Below are 20,082 nucleotides of genomic sequence, written 5' to 3' on the forward strand. Positions count from 1 at the left end.
ACCCGGAGTCTGAAAAATATCTGGGATGTTGGAAGGGTTTTCTTGAGAAACCTGGATCTCTTTAGTTTGAAGGAACTGGACATAATACTGCTCACAACTTCACAAGATAACATGCAAACACTAGCTTATAATTTTGTAAGAATATCTGTAGTTATGAAGACTACAGATAACAACTTCACAAGATAACATGCAAACACTAGCTCATATTAGATATAGCAGAAGCCAAGTTCAAACACAGCTTTAAAAACCACAAAAATGTGAGTTGTCTACTAGAGATCATAAAGACCACCACAAGATTCATACTTGACTGATGAAAAGCCAACATTCAACCCCTATCAAAGTTGGCCGACACATTCAAAACTTGGTAAATAAGAAAGCATTGTATATAGATGATTCACTAATCAAAAAGTGAGAAACCCATATCTTCATCTTCACTCTCCTCTTTCTCTTCCTTCTTCTCCTCAGCTGGAGGTGCTTCAGCAGCTGGGGCTCCACCTCCACCTGCAGGAGCTGCAGCAAAAGCGACACCTCCACCTCCACCAATAATCACCTGCAGTCGAATCAGTTTAGCAAAATATCGGATGGCTTTACAGATCATGAAAAGGGGCCACAGAACAATGAAACAAAAATTAGTATCAAAAGGCACCACATGGACTTGGAATACCCATTGTAGCTTTCTGGTGGCTTTTGAGTTCAGTTGGTCGGCCAAGTTCCTTAACAAAATGCCTCCACTTCAAACAAATATTATCTTTCGTTTTACTGAAACTCTACGCTATAATATATAGAATAACCTTACATAGTACTTTTACCTTGTTAGTTCTTCTTCTTCTTCTTATTCTTCTTCTCTTTCTTTGAAAGGTGAACCTATATTTAATAAGAGCAAGTATTGTAATTAATAAGATATGTTATTTGTCAAAAAAGCTTTGATTAAATGATTGCTCACCTCTTGGGATGAAAATGCATGAGATTGTTGTTGATGTGACATTGGCCGAACAGTGGGATGACTACTAAGTGAATCCACAACCTATCATTCAATAAGAGACTTAAGTTGTATATTAGCTCTAGGCAATTTAAAGTAATAACTAGTAAAAATAATTAAAATACCTGCTGCCTATGTAATGAGTTTGATGGTGCAACAACTGGGTCAACGGGCACGCCTGCAGCTTGCAATTGAGATTCCAAAAACTGAATTCGTGACTGAAAATCTGTGCGTATAGCCTGAATTTGTTTCTCCATTACTTCATTCATCTTCGACTCAAACTGCATTTGATACCGTTGAAGTTGCTCTTGAACTTGTTCCTGAACTTGAGTTTGGAAGAGACGATTCTGCTCTTGTGACCGCCTATATCCACCTCCAAAAACATCAGTGGGTGACGGTCCCAATCCAAACGTCCGAACACGGCCAGGTCGCTCTGGGCCCATAACTTGTGCGAAGATTGCTCCTGTAATGCTGCAGGGTCAGTAGAAGATCCCTCAATGTGCTCTGCTAACTCATTCATTTGAGTCTGTAAGTTTGAATTCAATAATGAGCCTCCAATATAAATATAAATCATATTAAAAGTCCAAAGATAAAGTAGTATCACATACCATAACCTCATTAACTGAATCACTATTTGACGTCCCATCTTTCATGTATGCGGCCATCCACACCTGTGATCGACTAGCAGGAACCCCATTGTTCTTTTTTGTCTCCTATAAATGAAAGACGACCAAAATCTTAAGATAAATAAGAAAATTAAATAATTAAGCAATTAAATATGTGAACAAGTTAAGTAAATAAAATAAACAACTAAGCAAATAACATCTGTTTTTGTAGAACTGGTATAAATTCATTATGGTGCAAATTGTTGACACCTTTTTAGCACATATAGACAGATATAGTTGACAAAGAATGAAAATGATGAATGGAGAGAATAATTATACCTCCAGTCGAACTACTGAGAAAGGCTTTCGGCCTGTTCTATGATGTAATGTCTTCTTCTTCCGGATTTTTCTATTCTTCTTGCTTGATTTCTGTCAAATATGAAATTTATTTAAGATGTTATAAACAATTATCATATATAAACATTTTTTCACATAAATAAAATTTTACCGATGCACTCTGAGTGCCCCAATAGTAGACCAAAGCCCGCCACTGATCCTCATGTACTCTATCTGGTCGATGAGCCAACCTTTCTGTATCATTCATGAAGGGTTTGTATCCCATTGTTTTCACTCGACTTTTCCAATCTCTCCATTTCTTTCCAAATGAAGCCATTATTGTTCTCTTCATGGATTCATCTGCATCCGTATGAGCCTGCATTACAATTACAGACACTTGTAATATGCAATGTCAACTACACTTGTAATATGCATTTCATATGGAATACAATTGTAACTTATTTCATATTAAATATCCATATATACCTTTATCTCCCTCCATATGTTATCTTTGTTTTGTTTTGGAACATAATGCCAAGTCGTAAAAGTGAGTGGTGCAAGACTCCCATCTCGTGCCAATACGCCCAAATGTGAAGCAAGGGATGTGTGTCCTTCAACTACTTGATGCAACTCATTTGGAACAACTTTTAAAATGCCATCTTCACTAGTACCCCATTGACCATGCACATATGTGGGACCCCTTGTCTGCTTTTGTGTGGCTTGACTTGAGCTAGGACCTACAAAACAATAGCAGTAAGCTTCATATCAGTTTCTTTATGCTTTTAATTTCAACAAATTTCAACATATCATACCATGGGGTGTTAAAATTTTGCTATCCTTGCTTCTATACCACACATTATGCTTTTAATTATCCAAACTCAATTTTTTTTAAAATAACCATGCATGATGTATGATAGATAGGACTACAAATCTAACTCAAAAACACCATAAGAAAATATCAAGCAAAGTTGATACATACCAGCTGAAACAGAGCCATGTGATGTACTACCGCTACGTGATGTGGTAGGAAGACTGCCTGGTGGATGCCATGATGCCGGTGGATTGGGTATGACTTTCATCTTGAGTGTGGTCTGAGTCTCATCTGAACTAGAACTACTAGAGCTTGATTGCTCACTTTCACTAGAAGAATGGTCGAAGCTAGAACTCATAGATAATATCTATAAAAAAAACTACAAACATAAGAGTAAGGACATGATAATCTATAAATATCTACTGCATTCAAAACAAAATACGAGTACATGAAAGGTAAAAATGGCCATTTAAAGAAAGGTACAAAGGTACAAAAGCAAAGATTTTATTAATATGAATATCCATACAGAAAACACAAATGTAAAAGTGAATATGCTGCCAATTACAATATCATATCAGTTCTTCGTCATCTTCAAATTGTGCCTCTGTCAATGCTTCTAGAGGTCCAATAGTTTCATCAACAGTTGTTCCATCAATACCTTGCCTAACCCAATCCATATCCTCCTCACAAGTGAAGGAAGCTACATCTAACTCTTGATCACCAAATCCTTCCACTTCATTATGATGTAGTCCTTCATCAATAGTTGGTTGTTCTCCACACACCTCATACAAGTCTCTAGATTTCATCTTGAGTACAACATTCCAATCTTCATCAACAGAATCATTAACATAAAAGACTTGTTGTGCTTGAGATGCTAGGATGAATGGCTCATCACTGTCTTGTTTCTTCGCATATAACAAGTGATTGAAATTAACAAGTGTAAAACCAAAATCATCCTGCTTGAGTCCCTTATTGTTATCAATCCAGTTGCACATGAATAACATGTATCTATGGTCGTGTGAGTAATACAATTCAATAATATCTGTCACATATCCATAGTACGCTACATCACCTTCTACTGGATTAATGTCTTTCGCACTTGCATAGCTAGAATTCTTTGCCTTCACCATAACCCCACTATTCTGAGTTTTTCTTCTCAACTCACAACTCTTAGTATGATACCTAGTACCATTAATTATATACCCATTAAATCTGGTGGCCTTTTGGCTAGGTCCAAAAGCCAAAATTTTAATCTCTTCTGACAACGCTACATTTTCAGTAGCTAATAGCTCAGCAACCTATTTTTCAAAGAAAGTTATCAATATTAAACATCAATTAACAACTTCAAAAATATAGAAGCACATGGATTGGAAAAATATGGAAGACTTGTGCTTAACATGCACTTACATAAGAATTGAACCATTTGGGAAACTCATCATTGTGACGACGATCCACATCATAATCTCTGAGACGACGATGTGACCGCTTAATAAATTCACGATGTTCCCTACACAATTAAACTACTTGTAAAATGCACGATAATTATAGTTGGTATAAATACATTCACAATGAGACAAAGGTTGCATCTATCTTACTCTCGATATGGGACAACCGCAGCAATGTTAAATAACATATACCGATGAGCCTGTACCCATGTTGTGTTATCAAGAACAAACCCTTTTCCTTTTCCTAAAGCCCGCCCAATTAATATCTCAGGATTGTCACTAGCATCACAATTCCTTAACGGTCGATGCAATTTCGACTCAACATCATGCAAGTACCTTGAGCAAAATGTCATACATTCTTCGACCAAGTATCCCTGTGCAATTGAACCTTCAGGATGACTTCGATTACGCATGTATGATTTAAGCGTCATAAGGTACCTATAAACAAAAAGATGCATACATGACTTCCAAGTATAAACAATCAAATATATACAAAATGGACATTGGAGTAGAATTACACACCTTTCTATAAAGTACATCCATCGATATTGCACTGGACCGGCAATCTTCGCTTCCTTTGCTAGGTGAATGGGTAAGTGCTCCATTATATCAAAAAATGATGGAGGAAAAATTCTCTCAAGATGGCAAAGTGTAAGAGCGATTTGGGACTGAAGACGATTTAGACCATCCACCTCTAGGGTTTTGAAACACAACTGCCTGAAGAAATTGCTTAACTCAATTAATGGTTCAACCACTTTCTTCGGTAACAAATTTCTCACTGCTATTGGAAGTATTTGTTGCATGAGTATATGGTTATCATGACTTTTTAGTCCAGATATGCTACGCTGTTTGAGGTTAACCCGACGAGAAATACTGGATGCGTAACCATCTGAAACTTTGATATTCTTTAGAAGTGTGCAGAATAGACTTTTCTCTCTATTGTTCATGGCAAAACATGCAGGAGGCAAATAATACTTGTTCCCAACCCTTTTCTGAGGATGTAGTGCCTTCCGAATTCCCATATCTTGCAAATCTCGACGAGTATTTAAATTGTCCTTCTCTTTCCCATCAACATTTAATATCGTCCACAATACATTATCACACACGTTCTTTTCAATGTACATCACATCAAGATTGTGGCGAATCAAATTATGCTCCCAATATGATAGCTCAAAGAAAATGCTCTTCTTCTTCCAATTATGACCCGAGTCCTCGTTTTCCTCCTTTTCTTTCCCCTTTCTATTTCGTTTGCTAGATTGTTGACGCTTAGAATTCAATTTGAACTTATGGCCTAGTTGTTGTAGCACATTAGCCCCTGATAACCGAGTTGGACATGGTTCGAATTCATGAGTGCCATCAAAAGACGCACTAGCTTTCCGAAATTTGTGACCCCCATTCAACCAGCGACGATGCCCCATGTAACATAATTTCCTTTCATTCTTCAAATATCGAGAACGAGTATGTGTGTTACAACAAGGACAAGCTAAAGCGCCTTTCGTGCTCCATCCAGACAAAATTGCATAGGCAGGAAAATCATTTATAGTCCACAATAACACAGCATGCATTCGGAACATCTGATTAGTTTCCGCATCATACGTGTCAACACCGTTTTCCCACAGTTCTTTCAATTCATCCACTACAAGGCGTAAGTAGACGTCAATATTATTTCCAGGTGAAGAAGGACCATCGATGAGCAATGTCATCATCATATGAGGCTGCTTCATGCACAACCATGGTGGCAAATTGTATGGCATTATAATAACTGGCCAACTGCTATGAGAGACATTCATTGCCTTGAATGGATTGAATCCATCCGCTGCTAAACCCAGTCTGACATTGCGCGGCTCACTCGCAAACTTGGGATACAAATTATCAAAATTTTTCCAAACTGGAGAGTCAGCGGGATGTCTCATTTTGCCGTCATCAATTCGGCCCTCTGCATGCCATCTCATTAAAGAAGATGTTTTGGATGACATAAACAATCTTTGAAGCCTTGGAATCAATGGAAAGTATCTAACAATCTTATGTGGAATTCTTTGTTGCTTCTTCTTAACATCATTCTCCTCCCCCTCAAACTGTTCGTATCTAGGCATATGACACACTATGCAATCATCCATACCAGCTGTTTCCTTCCAATATAGTGAACAATCCCTTGGGCATGCATGTACCTTGTGATAATCGAGGCCCAAGTCCCTAAGAAGTTTCCTAGTTGCATAAAATGACTTTGGCAAAGTTTCACCCTTTGGGAACGAATCCTTCAAAAGCTCAAGCAACATCGTGAAAGACTTGTCACTCCATCCACTAAGGCACTTGATGTGCAATAACCGAACAATAAATGAGAGCGTTGAAAACTTCTGACACTCAGGATACAACTCTCTTTCGGCCTCTTTCAATAAATTGAAGAATTTTTCGGTTTTCTCATCTGGACCTTGTTTAATATCAGAACTTGCTGCCTCGTGAATAAAGCTTGGTGGAGGAAGTCCAAATCCTTCGTATAGCATTTCATAAGTTTCATCACCATCATTGGAATCAGTTTGCCCGACATTCACATTGTGTGGCACAGGCGATGACAAATTCTCCCCATGAAAAATCCAACTGGTGTAACTTGGAAGAAACCCGTTGATCATTAAATGTTCCCCTAACAGGCCTTTCTCCACCAATTTGACATTACGACACTGTTTACATGGGCATGTGACTTCATTCAACAACGGCTTATTTTCGCATGCAAATTTAATAAATTCCTTAACCCCTTGTATGTATTCCGGGTGCAACCTATGTTGATTTATCCAACTTTTATCCATCTGATTCTCTCTTACACTACAAATGCCACTGCCAAATCAACAAAGTTCAAAATTACCGTTCTGTTTTAATTAATCTTAACCTCAATTAAGTACCTTATAATGCATGCAATATGACATCATTCACCTCTAACTGGTCTCTAATATGTTGGTTCATCCTACTTTCCCATTCAGGAATGCACAGTCTATATTGTAAAAAGCAGCTCATACCGCTCTGCTCATCTCTAACGAAATTTCGGCAGCATCTCCCCATGGTTCTCCAAATACACGACATAGACTAGGTGTACTGTTACACCTTGTCTAGTATGCACTCGGAGAACACAAGGAGTTGCTACACGAAATCTCTACGAGATGGACTATAAGCAGTAGAACTACTAATTACAATACAGACTTGTACTCCTGAACTGTCCAATTGGACAATCCAAGAAGAGCTTCATTAAAGATGACTAGGTATCTCTAATGAAGATTCTTGGACGGGTCTAAGGCTATTTATGCATGCATGCACCATTAATGATTGCATCCCGGTGGTGCAATCTAAATTAGTACTATCAAGCATACTAGAAGCATATCTAGTATGAAGCATATTAATGAAGAAACCAAAAGTTTCTACAATGCTCTTGATAGATTATGATAGATTCAAGAAATACATTGCTCTCTCAAATCAATCAATAATGGAATAATTTTGGCAGGAACTCATGGACGTGGGAAGTTCAAACCCACTACCCAAACCAATAAGTGTACCAAAGCTTGAATTCTTCTAATCACAATCATAGTTATCCACGTTAATAACTATGAAGAAAACTTGTTTGAATTGAAGACCAAACTTCACCATATAATACTACAAATCAAGACAAAGTTACATGCAAGACAATTCTTTTACTTGTTGGTTGATCCATACAGATGAAGGTAAAACCCTTTTGATTTGAGACAGAGAAAGAGAGAGAGAGAGAGAGAGTGCAGTTTCACTAAAATGAAAGATCATTGATTGGCTGCCACTACACCATTAATTAGATAGAACAAAACAGCTTCTAGCCCTTGTACTACTCACTTCCATCGTCCATATTTCATCATAAAATAATAAATTCTTTTACTTGTTGGTTGATCCATACAGATAAAGGTAAAACCCTTTTTCAACCAACCAACCAACCCTTCTTCCAGTACTTACTAACCAGATACCAACCAGTAGAATCACCTATCAAATTCGTCTTACAATAGAGAAGAAAAGAAAACTTCGGCAATCATGAAAAGACATCTAAAAGGGTTAAAGTAGACATACTATTGAAGGTATTTCATTTGGGCCTACCCTCCTAGGAAAGAACATCAAAAACCATATCATTTAAAAGGGCCTGTGTTGTCACATTTCGATTTCTTTTACATCAGTGCACTCTAATACAAGCCATTCATGAAAAACATTAGTTACAGCATGCACAGTAGGATAATTTTTCAAAAAGCTTTGGAACAGGAGAAAAAATAACAAGGAGAAACATGGAATTGAAAGTAAAAACAGAGAATTAAATGAGGAATGAAAAGCAACATGATAATGATTCAAGTAGTGGACATGTGTGTATTTTGGGAGATAATAAAGATATATATATATATATATATGCACGCGCACGTGTGTGTATTTTGGGAGATAATAAAGACTTTTAACATTTTCCCTTCATTTTTTTTTTATCATTAAACCCAGAAGACTTTGAGGCGCATCAGTTCTATTAGCCACTGCTCTCATAACAGACACAGACTCGGCGATGGAATCCCTTTCGCAACAGCCAAACATAGCAGTATCATTATTAAAGTCTAGTTAATCTCTGGACGTAAATCTGACCATGTATTTTAAACTAAGTGTGTGTACTATTAGAGCAGTGTTTGATCGTTGTGGTTGGTCTCTCATAGGCAAAACATCAAACACCTCGTGGCCATGGCAGTAAAGCGAACATAACATCACTTTTCTTCACCCCCATGGCCAGTTTGCTTCTCATTTGTAATTAAGGATCAAGATGAGTTTCCACTTGTTCACAAACATTCGGCTCCCAGCGTAAAAACAGGAATAAATTTAGGCTATGTTTGGTTGTATGATTATTTTTGATGAAATTAAATAAAATAATTTTATTCAAAACACTGCATAAATTATATTGTGAAATCATATGAAGTGAAATATTGAGTATATGATTTGAAATAACCATCTATGTATCAATGTCAAGCTCTTATAAGTTATAACCCTAGGCAACTCAAACCAACATAATAGCATCTTAATCCTAATTAAAAACACAAAGCACAAGCAAGTGATGGCTAGCCTCCACTGTTTGAGAATGTATGATAAACAAAACCATTAACATTTAAATTACCAAGCATATCTAATTTGATAAAAAGGCCAGATCGGCTGTACAAAACCATTAACATTTAAATTATACATGCAAAATGTACAACAAATCAGCTTGTCAAATCACAGCAACAACAAATTCAAGTGAATTGTGAGTAAAATTACAAAGCTGAATCTCTGAATCACAGAGCTGAACTGACAGAGATAACTAGGGTTTAGACAGCACAGAGAGAGAGAGAGAGGGGGGGGGGGGGAGAGAGAGAGTAGCTCACCGATCTGAATCGATTTTGAGAGAGAACTTCGAAATGGCTCGGATGAATCACCGATCTGAATCGATTTTGAGAGAGAACTTCGAAATGGCTCTGATCTTAGACAGCGCAGAGGCAGAGAGAGAGAGAGAGAGAGAGAGAGAGAGAGAGAGAGAGAGTGCGAAAGTGAGAGTGAGAGTGCGAGAGTGAGAGTGAGATTTCCGCGTATACTCCTTGCTTATCATATTCAAAATAAAGGTGAAATAGGAGAGGGGTTGAATGAAAACCATTCCAAGGCGTTTAAAAAACGTCTTTGATTCTTGAAACGGCGCCGTTTCAATTACAGAAAAATAAGACGTTTATAAAACGCCGTTATATATTAGAAACAATGGCGTTTCACAAAACGCCGTTAAAAAAGCGCCACCAAACCCCATATTTCCTGTAGTGACTCTTAGTCACTTGATGATTCATTAGCATCCAAGAGCCTCAAAGCTAATCATCAAGTTTTTGTAACAAGTTCTTCATTCCTTACCAAAAGTGAACCTTCGAAAATCGTGGCGGATATCTAGTGGAGATTGTTGAGGTACCTGTAGAGTAAACAAAGAGGTGTGCTCGTGAGTGGACTCGTGTTGCCTAGATTGGCCTGTGTAAGAAATCTCTTGTACTACATTTCTTACATAGTGGATTATTCATCTAGTCGAGGACCCGTGGTTTTTTATCACAAGTCAGTGAATTCCAATTGTGATTTTTTTATGTAAAAAATATTTTGTGTCGTGGGTTGTTTTCTCTTACTCTCTCTTATTTACATTGATCATGGTTGAATTGATTTTTAATTGGATTGCTTAAATCAATAATTACGTTAAACGAGCCGCATCTAGATTTACAAAAGAGTTTTCCACAATAAATCTAGATTTTTTCAAATAGAATTTTCCATGAAGAAGTTAAATAAATTGGGACTGTTGTGTTCTAGATTGAGAATATCACCCCAGATTTTTGAGCACTGTGTACCGTTAGCCAAGAAAGGTCTCCATCGCCCACCAAAGCTGCTATACTTACTGGTCACAATATCTTTCCACAATGCTTGATCTTCACCACCATATCTCCACTACCATTTGGCTAGAAGACACTCATTAACATCCTTCAACCTTTTAATACCCGAACCTCCACACCGTTTCTTGTTAGTGACCTCCTCCCACTTCACCATATGAAGCTTATTTTTGGTTTTTGAGCCTCCCCACAAGAACCTAGCTTGGATTTTATCAAGCAACTTAGCTACACATACATGTACTTTAAATAAAGAGAAGTAATACATTGGTAATGAGGATAACATTGCTTTGATCAGTGTTAACCTCCCCCCAAAAGAAAACACCTTCATCTTCCAAGAAGTTAACCTAGACTTGAATTTATTGATCACAGGCAACCATGTGTTCCTCCTCTTTGAATTTATTGGTTATAATTACGGGTAAACCAGTGAGCAGAAACATGCCGTAAACAACATGACGTTGTTTGATGAAAAAAAAGGAAAAAAAACATGACGTTGTGGATCAAGCAAATGGTACATACCACACTTGCAAAACTAAAAATAGTCCTATTACCACATTCATGGCATAACCATATGTTGTCTTCATGGTCAAACGTATTCAACATTTCCTGTCTAAAAAAAAAAAAAAAAACGTATTCAACATTAAAGCTCTAACACCACTTTGCACCTAGAAGATTATCAATTAGTATTAGCAATAATCTTAAGGGTAAAACCCACTTTACTCTCCTGGAGCACTCTCCACTGTGATTTTGGACTAATGTACAATCATGAAATCGCTAACGATAGATGTTAAAAAGATTAATTTACCCTTACATGAGAAGACTTCTCTCTCTCTCTCTCTCTCTCTCTCTCTCTCACATATATATATATATATATATTTTATATTAATCACAAATTTAACAAATTAAATCATAAATTAACTTAAACACCTTAATCTATTATCATAAAATTAAGGAAAAATTATGCAAATAGTCCCTATAGTTTACACGATGTGTCAATTTGGTCAATGTAGTTTCAATTTGCTCGATTTTGCCCTTTAATTTAACGGATTGTGTCATTTTAGTCCCTGTCAAAATCGAGAAAATTGAAACTATATGGACCGAATTGACTCATCGCGTTAAGTACAGAGACCAAATTGACACATTGTTTGACATTCCGTTAAATTAGCTTAACAACCGTTATTTATTGGACTAAAATGACAATCCATTAAATTAAGGGGTAAAATAGAGCAAATTGAAACTACAGGGACCAAATTGACACATCGTGTAAATTACAGGGACTATTTGCATAATTTACCCTAAAATTAAATCATATATTTACCTTAATCTAATTTTTAATTTTTAACTTAATTTCTACACACACACACGCCCATATATACACATATAATTAAACCATTAATTAATCTAAACACTTTTACTACCATACAATCAAATCATAAAATTACTTTAATCTAATTTTTAATTTTTAACCCTCTTTTTTATTTCAAAAAATTTTAAAATAAACATATGTATATATAAAAAATTAAATCATAAATTAAACTAAACACCCTAATTTAAACATACATGTATTTATATATAACAAATTAAACTAACTACCTTAATTTATCATCATAAAATTACCTTAATTAATTTTTAATTTCTAACCTAATTTCTTATTTGATAACATTTTAAATTAAACATAACACCCAAATTTATTAAAAATTAAAAATTTAAAAGGAGAACTAAACAAATCACAGCACTAAAAATAAAACTAAAAATTTAAAAAGAGAGGCAACCGGTAGTACATATTGCAATGTTCCTAACAAATTGTAAAAAAGAAAAGAATTTTTTTTTTTAAAAATCAACAAATTTTTTTTTTAAAAAAGATATGTATTTGTATATATAATTTAAAATGTTATTAAATAAAAAACTAAGTTAAAAACTAAAAATTAATTAAGGTGATTTTGTGATTTAATTTTATGATAATAAATTAAGGTAGTTAAATCAATTTATAATTTAATTATATGTGTGTGTGTATGCATATGTTTAATTTAAAATTTTATTAAATAAGTTAATTTTATGACAACAAATTAGGGTGTTTAGTTTAATTTATGATTTAATTTGTTGTATATATATATGTTCATTTTAAAATGTTATTAAATACAAAAATAGGTTAAAAATTAAAAATTAGATTAAGATAATTTTATTATTTGATTTCATGGTAATAAAGGTGTTTTGGATGGTTTGGTTAAATAATAACCTATTTGATGTCATTAGCCTATATAGTAGATGCAAGGTCATTTTGGTATTTTGGACAAGCTTTTTTTTTGAAGGACAAAAATATAAAACAAAGGCATACATGGGCATTAAACGCGTGTAACTCACATTCCATTTGTTTTGGAAGGAAAAATTAACAATTGTACATCCATTCAAAATCACAGGAGATATATTTGTATATATTCAAATTAAATGGAGTAAAGTGCTCCATTGTCAAAGTGCTTTTTACCCTAATCTTTGTTAGTAAGACAAAAGTAAGCAGTGATAGTCTTACATTTAGTTGTTTTGTGACACTTTGGTCTTCATGACCACCAGAAGAGCCTCCTTTCCAGGAATACGACATTCCATATGTCGCATAGGAATTATGACTCGTCAAAAATGCATATTTGTTGAAAGGTAATGAATTGTTCTATTAGAGAGAGAGAGAGAGAGAGAGAGAGAGAGTTATGTTAGTTACCAATGAGACATATGCATGAATTTGTAAGAATTTTTGAGGATTCATATGATGATAAATTTATTGACAAATGGAGTTTGAGTTTAGTTGTTTTCTAAGATGCACTTTAATTGATCATGATAGTTTCTCAATTCATAGGTTTTGAAGTGCTTGAAGACTGAAAAATAAAAATTTGTTAATGTAGATCTTTGTTGTTATTGATCATGAAATTGAGACCTGAATTCCTTTCATGAAATGTAAAGGATCTATATCCAAACATGGAATAATATTAAAACTTACATAACAAAGCTAGATATAGATCCCTTAATTATAATATCAATGGGTTGGCCTGGCAGTTGAGGGTTGGAATTGGGGTTGGCCTGTCAAGGCCTAAAGCTTGGCAGTGTACTTCCTCCAAGGTTTCAGGTTCAAAACTTCTTAGCATTGTTTGATTAACAAGAATAATTTAAAAATTCTTTTTATTATGTATTTGTTTACACTCATTGTTGTCAAAATTCTCTATCAACAGGTGTAAAAATCAGTTTGTGACACATGGCAATAAAGTCATAGTTGAAGTTCTTTATTAGTCAAAGACTTATGTGGCATGAAGATAGTAGATACATGTGCAAGAGGGTAGAAGCATGTTATGGACAAGGATAGTGGAGTAGTTTCATGCATTACTTGAGATCATGACTCATGAGCTAGTTTCCAGGGGATGTTGATGCTAGTGGTAATTGGGCCTGTTGATCATGCTTATTAATTGAAGGGAAAATGTGTGATGTTATGGCTGGAGGTTTAAAAGTGGAGTTAGGTTAAGATAGAAAACTTAGAGAAGTCGTGGAGGTTGCAAGCAGTTTTGGCCTTTGACAAAGTGGTTCATTCTGTCGAAGTAGAGATAATGGGGGACACTTGGCTGGTTTGTTTGAAGGCTTGGAAATAAGAGAACAATTGTAGCACCAATTGGGGGATAATGGATTGTAGAATTTCAGGAAGTGGAGTAGTGGGTCAGAGAAAGAAAAAGGAAGATTTAAAAGTCAAAGATTTGCATAAAGAAAGGACATCAACAACATAACAACAACTTAGCTTTTATCTTAGATGTAATTTCTCTTAACTTAGGAGTAGTTTCTTCAATAGTTTGTAACTTGTGACGCTTGTACACTTATATAAATTCATCTGAAATTGTCTTTGTTTATTTCTGTTACTTCTCTTGTTGATTGTACTTTTGTTCCAAAGAAGTCCTCATTCTTTTGAGGTATTGAATCAAAAAATACGGTTGCTTGATTTCTTTGTTTGATTGTTTGTTTAAATTGTTGCTTGATTCTGTCGATTTGGGGATTACATAATTTTTACTAATAGTATTCATTATGTTTTGTTTTTTTTTTCTTTTTTATTTTTATTTTTATTATACTTGAAATTATGATCTCCAGCCCTTTGCAATATTAAAAATTCGCCAATTTCGTCGGATTGAATGTTCGTCATACATGTAGTCCGGTGAATAAAATTTACAATTAAATATGGGATTATGAGTCAATGGACTAACAATCTCAATCCTGTGCTATGATCCTACTAATCAAACATGTCCCTTAGGTGCAAATAATTTCTTGGGGTCAATCTGTACAAGGTTTTGCCTTGGCTTTAATTCGGCCCACAAGTGGGCAGTGGAATTGGTTCTCTGAATTAGTCGTTCCAATAAGCTGAATACTAAGTTATCTAGGAAATAAATCCCTTAATTATCTATATGGCCTCCCCTAGCGTGGTGACGGCCTCTTGGATCTGAGGCCTGACCTGGCTGACGTCTAACATCATTTTCAAGTTATTTTGAGGAATTTTTTTTAAAAAACTATCAAGCTTGACCCGATTACCCTAGGCCTGTTCTTGGGCCTAGATTTTTGCAAATTGAGTCGGCCTCGGTAGACTTGACTCAATTTTTGGCGGGAACTCGATAAGCTCGAGGTCGGGCTTAATTTACACCCCTAACTAAGCAAATTATCCCCTTCGGGCCTAACCTAGCCCAATCAAGTTTGCTTAGCCATCAAGCTGAGCTGACCATCCTATCTAGGCCTAGCCCAACTCGGTCAACTCTACTTCTTTAGTTTGGTATCGACTATCATAATTTATTTCTATTTCTTTTTTTATTATGAGCTAAACCTTTTTCTATGAATGTCATAAACTAATTTCATAATTGTTGGCTATCGGCATTCATGCACAAGTAAAATTCTCTATTGCAATTCATCAAAGGCACATGTTGCGTAGTTCTCAAGTTCCTTTGTTCTCTAATTTTAAAATATTCACAATTATTTGATTATGCCTAGACATTCTTATATTGTAACACTTGTACCCTTTAAAGCTTTTGGGAAGTGTATTTGAATCCTTTATTTTATTTTGAAAATTTTTGGTGTTGTTATATCTTGGTTTTGGAGGAGTATAAATCAATTTAAACATGTTGGGATTGTTTGTTCACGCTTGTTTACGTTGAAAAGTTGTTTGGAAACTTAGAAATCTTATTCTAGGGTCTACACCAGCCTTGATGGTGTCGACACCTGTCTTTTGTAGTTGGCCTCAAGGGTCGACACCAATCTGGGAATGGTCGACCCCTGTATACAACAAAATCTGGGGTTTGCTTGCTGAAATTTAGTGTTATCACCAGTCTGGGAGGTGCCGACACTTGGTCCTCTGCACATATTAGTGTCTCAGCTTTTCTTCTTAAGGGTCGACATCTCTGTTAGAAAGGTCGACACGTGTGTGTAATTTTCAGATTTTTGGGTCAGTTTGGGCCGTACTTTTGGGGTTTTTTTTACTTGTTCTTTTCATTTGATCTTGGGGCTATTGTTCTATTATTACCTTGCTACTATAAATAGGTTCTAAACACTTATTCATTTCACTTTTCCTCCTCTTTTCCTTCTTTACGTTGTGAGTTTTTCTTCTCTCTCTCTAAACTTAAACTTTTTTACCTAAGATCTTTAGATCTACTCACCTAGAGTGATCTTTTCACCATGGTCCTTTAAAAATATTATAGATCTCGTCAAGGGCTTTCTTTTGATCCAAATAGTTTGTGGTTTTGTCACCGGTGATTTTTGGGTCATCATCTCTTTGCTTCAAGAGGTAGGGGTTTCTAGTTCTCCTTCAGTACCCTCATTCATAGATAGATTTGTGGTATTTTCTTTATATAAATACAAAGGTTATATTTTTATGCATATCATGAATAAATCATGAGATTGGGGTTTAGGGTTTGAAGAGTTGGGGTTTACTTGTTGGGTTATGATTTTGGGTCATGAATTAGGGTGTATAGTTAATAGAAGAGTTAGAATAAAAAGTGTTTTTGTGAAAAGCTTTAATTTCTCTTAAAAATCCTAGTTTGGTTCATGAAGATGGTTGATGGTTTTACTTAAAGTGAAAGTAGAATCATGAAATTAAGGTGTTAAATTGCACATCTATAAGTTTAATTGAATTTTGGAAGTGTTTGAAAATTTATGTAAAAGTTGTGATTAAACTCCTAATGTTGATATTTTAAATTATGTTATAACATAAAACCAAACTTGGGGGAAAGAAATTACTAATGATAAGGATGATATGAGTTTTGTGATGAAATGATGATGTGGAGGTTTAAGAGTTGTATTGAATTATGTCGAATTGTACATAATGGTATTGAAATAGTTGTGTTGAATTTTGTTGTGCTATATTGAATTGTATTGAGTTATGTTAAATTATGTTGAGTTGAGTTGAGTTGGGTTATATTGTGTTGAGTTGAGTTGAGTTTGGTTGAGTTGTGTTGGGTTGTGTTGTGGTTGATACCCACGTGGGGAGTCAAAAATGTTTTTTGGGGGCCCACGTCCTGCCCTATAATAGCCGGCAAATATGGGGGTGGTTTTGAATTAAAGTTGCCCAAATGCCCTTTCTAGGCTTATCACTGAATGAATATGGGAAAAATATTTTTGGGTGTCCACACAGTCCCGCTGTATAATAGCTAGCAAAGGTGGAAAAATGATTTTTGGGTGTCTACAAAGTCCTGCCGTATTATAACCGAAAAAAGTGGAAAAACTGATGGTTTTGAAAATGTTTTTGGATGCCCACTTCTTGCCGTATAATAGCCAGCAAATGTGGGGATGCTTTTAAAGTTGAAATTTTTTTTGGGGGTCCACGTCCTGCGGTATGACAGTAGGTAAATATGGAAAAACATGGTTTTTGGAAAACATTTTGAGAAAATGGTTTTTTGGGAGTTCACATCCCGTCGTATAATAACCGACAAAAGGTGGAAGGTGTTATGAGTTGGGTGCCCGCTGTCGCGTTGTATCAAGTCGACAAAAGGTGAAATGTGTTGAGAAATGTGTTGAGTCAATGATAATATGTGTAAATTGAGATGAACTTATAAAATTATAATTTGATGTGTAATTTGGCATGGAAGGAGAATGCATATAGAATTTATATGGGAAGTTAAGGCTTATTTGGAACAGCATGAATTATTAACTGGTAAGATCTAATGCTTGATATAATTTACATGATTCTCAGCATTTTCTAGAGCCCTATATATATTCTAGCCTTGTTCTAGTGGGCTGGTACAGTTCTCCTTTTTATATGCTTTATTTTTAGCTAGAGATGAATTTGTACATTAAAAAGATAAGAATAGGGAGAAGGAGTTGGAATCTATCAAGTAGAGAGAAGGGAATGCTTAAAGAAAAACATATGAGGTAGCAAAGTGAAAAGAAAGGTAATAGTTGATGTTAGATTACAACAGGGTGTACAGGATGTACCCTCTTTTCTTTTACCTTACCAACTCTAGCAAGTTTGAGAAGTCCATCCTTATGTTGAATTTTTTGTTCTGTTTTTCCTTGAGTTCTTGTATCATGAGATGTGGATGCATTCTGTTTTTGCTCTTTCTTACCACCAAAGCCAATGCCACTCTCGTCAGAACAAATTTGTTGAGACCCAATGATATTGTCCAAAGTCTTTGATCCTCTGTTCCAAAGACCAATGGTAGCCATAACACACTTGAGCTCTTCCTCTTTCTTGATCGTTAGTTCTTCCAAAGCAACTTGTGACATCTCGAGAGTTTCAATTTTTTCTACATATGTTGCATAGATTTGTTGTAACTCGCTCCTCTCAGTCTCACAAGTCAAGAGTTTTGCACAAAGAGCTTGTCGATCATTAGCTATCTTGATGGCATCAATCCTAGCCTCGGAAATCTCCTCCTTAAGTTTGACATTCTCACTTTCACATGCTTTGAGTTTCTTTGTGAGTTTGTCATTTAATTTCAATAAGTTAAGAGACTCCTTATACAACTTTTCATAAGTTTGCTCAAGCTCGTCATCATCACTCTCCGAGGATTCGTCAAGTAGGGGTGGTCGAACCATAGAATTTCCCTCACGAATTGAATCCATTATCACAAATCAAACAAGATCTCGTTCTAAAAGAATTTTTTTTTTAAAAAAATAGAACGACCTGCTCTGATACCAATTGAAAAATCTAGAAATCCTCTAGATATTGATTTGTGATTATGTAACAATTTTATGTAGTATATAACAATCCCAATCAAACAATCAAGACAGATTAACACAACGATTTTAACGTGAAAAAACCACAATTAGACACCTCTTGATTAAAAAACCATGGGCAACAGCCACAAAACAATCCACTAAGAAGATTTAAAGGAATTACACAGGTATACTCTCAATTACCTAGCGAATCCACGCCTAATTGAACCAACCTCTATGTGCCTCTTCCAACCCCGTCTTCACCGCGGAATTGTCTTTACGATGAGCCACTCCAGAATCCACCGAAGCTTCAGGCTCGAATTCTTCAGAATCCACCGAAGAACAACTCTCTCTCTCTTGTGTATAACAAACAAAACCTTTGATGTACTCTTTTTAAACCATGAGTTGAATACTCAATAAACATCAAAGAAAACTGACAAAATATCCCCAGATATAAACCTTAAGAACCAAAAAGAAGATTTGGAGGAATTAAATAGTTTTGGGAGAAAACTAACTATTTATAGAAAATCCAAAAGTAATCCTATTTTTGGAAGAAATCCAATTACTTATAGAAATCCAAAAGTAATCCTAGTTTTGGAAGAAAATCAACTTCTTAAAGAAATCCTTGTCAAACGGGATTGCCAATAATAAAACCTAACACCCTAAATGTTGATTTGTGATTATGTAACAATTTTAAGCAGTAAACAACAATCCCAATCAAACAATCAAGACAAATCGACACAACGATTTTACGTGGAAAAAACCACAATTGGACACCTCCAATTGTGATAAAAAACCACGGGCAACAGCCACAAAACAATCCACTAAGAAGATATAAAGGAATTACACAGGTATACTCTCAATTACCTAGCGAATCCACGCCCGAATTGAACCAACCTCTATGTGCCTCTTCCAACCTTGTCTTCACCTCGGAATTGTCTTGATGATGAGCCACTCCGGAATCCACCACAGCTTCAAGCTTGAATTCTTCAGAATCCACCGAAGAACAACTCTCACTTTTGTGTAGAACAAACAAACAATCCTTTTATGTAAACTTCTAAAACCATGAGTTGAATACTCAATCAAAACATCAAAGAAAACTAGCAAAATATCTTCAGAGATAAACCATAATATCCAAAAAGAAGATCTGGAGAAGTAATCCTAAAATCTGACAGAAACCCGTACTTATAGAAATCTGAATCGCGAAGCTCGCTTGAGCGACGACTTTCTTGCTCGAGCGAGGAACCAAAAATGCGTGTTTTCCACATTCATCTCTTTTAGGTTTTTTGCCAGACGCAGCCTTCGCTCGAGTGAGCACTCTTTCGCTAGAGCGAGCAAGGGC

At 35.5% G+C, this 20,082-nt stretch overlaps 2 protein-coding genes and 1 long non-coding RNA gene across 3 annotated transcripts; all 3 read right to left on the minus strand.

The window, feature by feature from the left end:
• Positions 1 to 183: 183 nt before the first annotated feature.
• On the minus strand, positions 184 to 1,430 carry LOC114274126 (uncharacterized). The gene is made up of 3 exons (XM_082892751.1): positions 1,105 to 1,430; positions 944 to 1,024; positions 184 to 864 (listed from the first exon to the last, which is right to left on the minus strand). Exons 1-3 carry the CDS (start codon positions 1,420 to 1,422, stop codon positions 814 to 816), a joined length of 450 nt encoding a protein of 149 aa, XP_082748877.1. The 5' UTR covers positions 1,423 to 1,430; the 3' UTR covers positions 184 to 813.
• Positions 1,431 to 1,593: 163 nt separating this feature from the next.
• On the minus strand, positions 1,594 to 2,184 carry LOC145801414 (uncharacterized). Its single transcript, XR_014342847.1, has 3 exons — positions 2,093 to 2,184; positions 1,924 to 2,013; positions 1,594 to 1,692 (listed from the first exon to the last, which is right to left on the minus strand). It is a non-coding gene; the product is annotated as an uncharacterized LOC145801414 (long non-coding RNA).
• Positions 2,185 to 3,869: 1,685 nt separating this feature from the next.
• Positions 3,870 to 4,747, minus strand: LOC145801774 (uncharacterized). The gene is made up of 3 exons (XM_082893465.1): positions 4,699 to 4,747; positions 4,327 to 4,614; positions 3,870 to 4,238 (listed from the first exon to the last, which is right to left on the minus strand). Exons 1-3 carry the CDS (start codon positions 4,713 to 4,715, stop codon positions 4,124 to 4,126), a joined length of 420 nt encoding a protein of 139 aa, XP_082749591.1. The 5' UTR covers positions 4,716 to 4,747; the 3' UTR covers positions 3,870 to 4,123.
• Positions 4,748 to 20,082: the final 15,335 nt, after the last annotated feature.

Source organism: Camellia sinensis, chromosome 10, assembly GCF_055761805.1.
Source record: "Camellia sinensis isolate YWXY chromosome 10, ASM5576180v1, whole genome shotgun sequence".
NCBI lineage: Eukaryota > Viridiplantae > Streptophyta > Magnoliopsida > Ericales > Theaceae > Camellia > Camellia sinensis.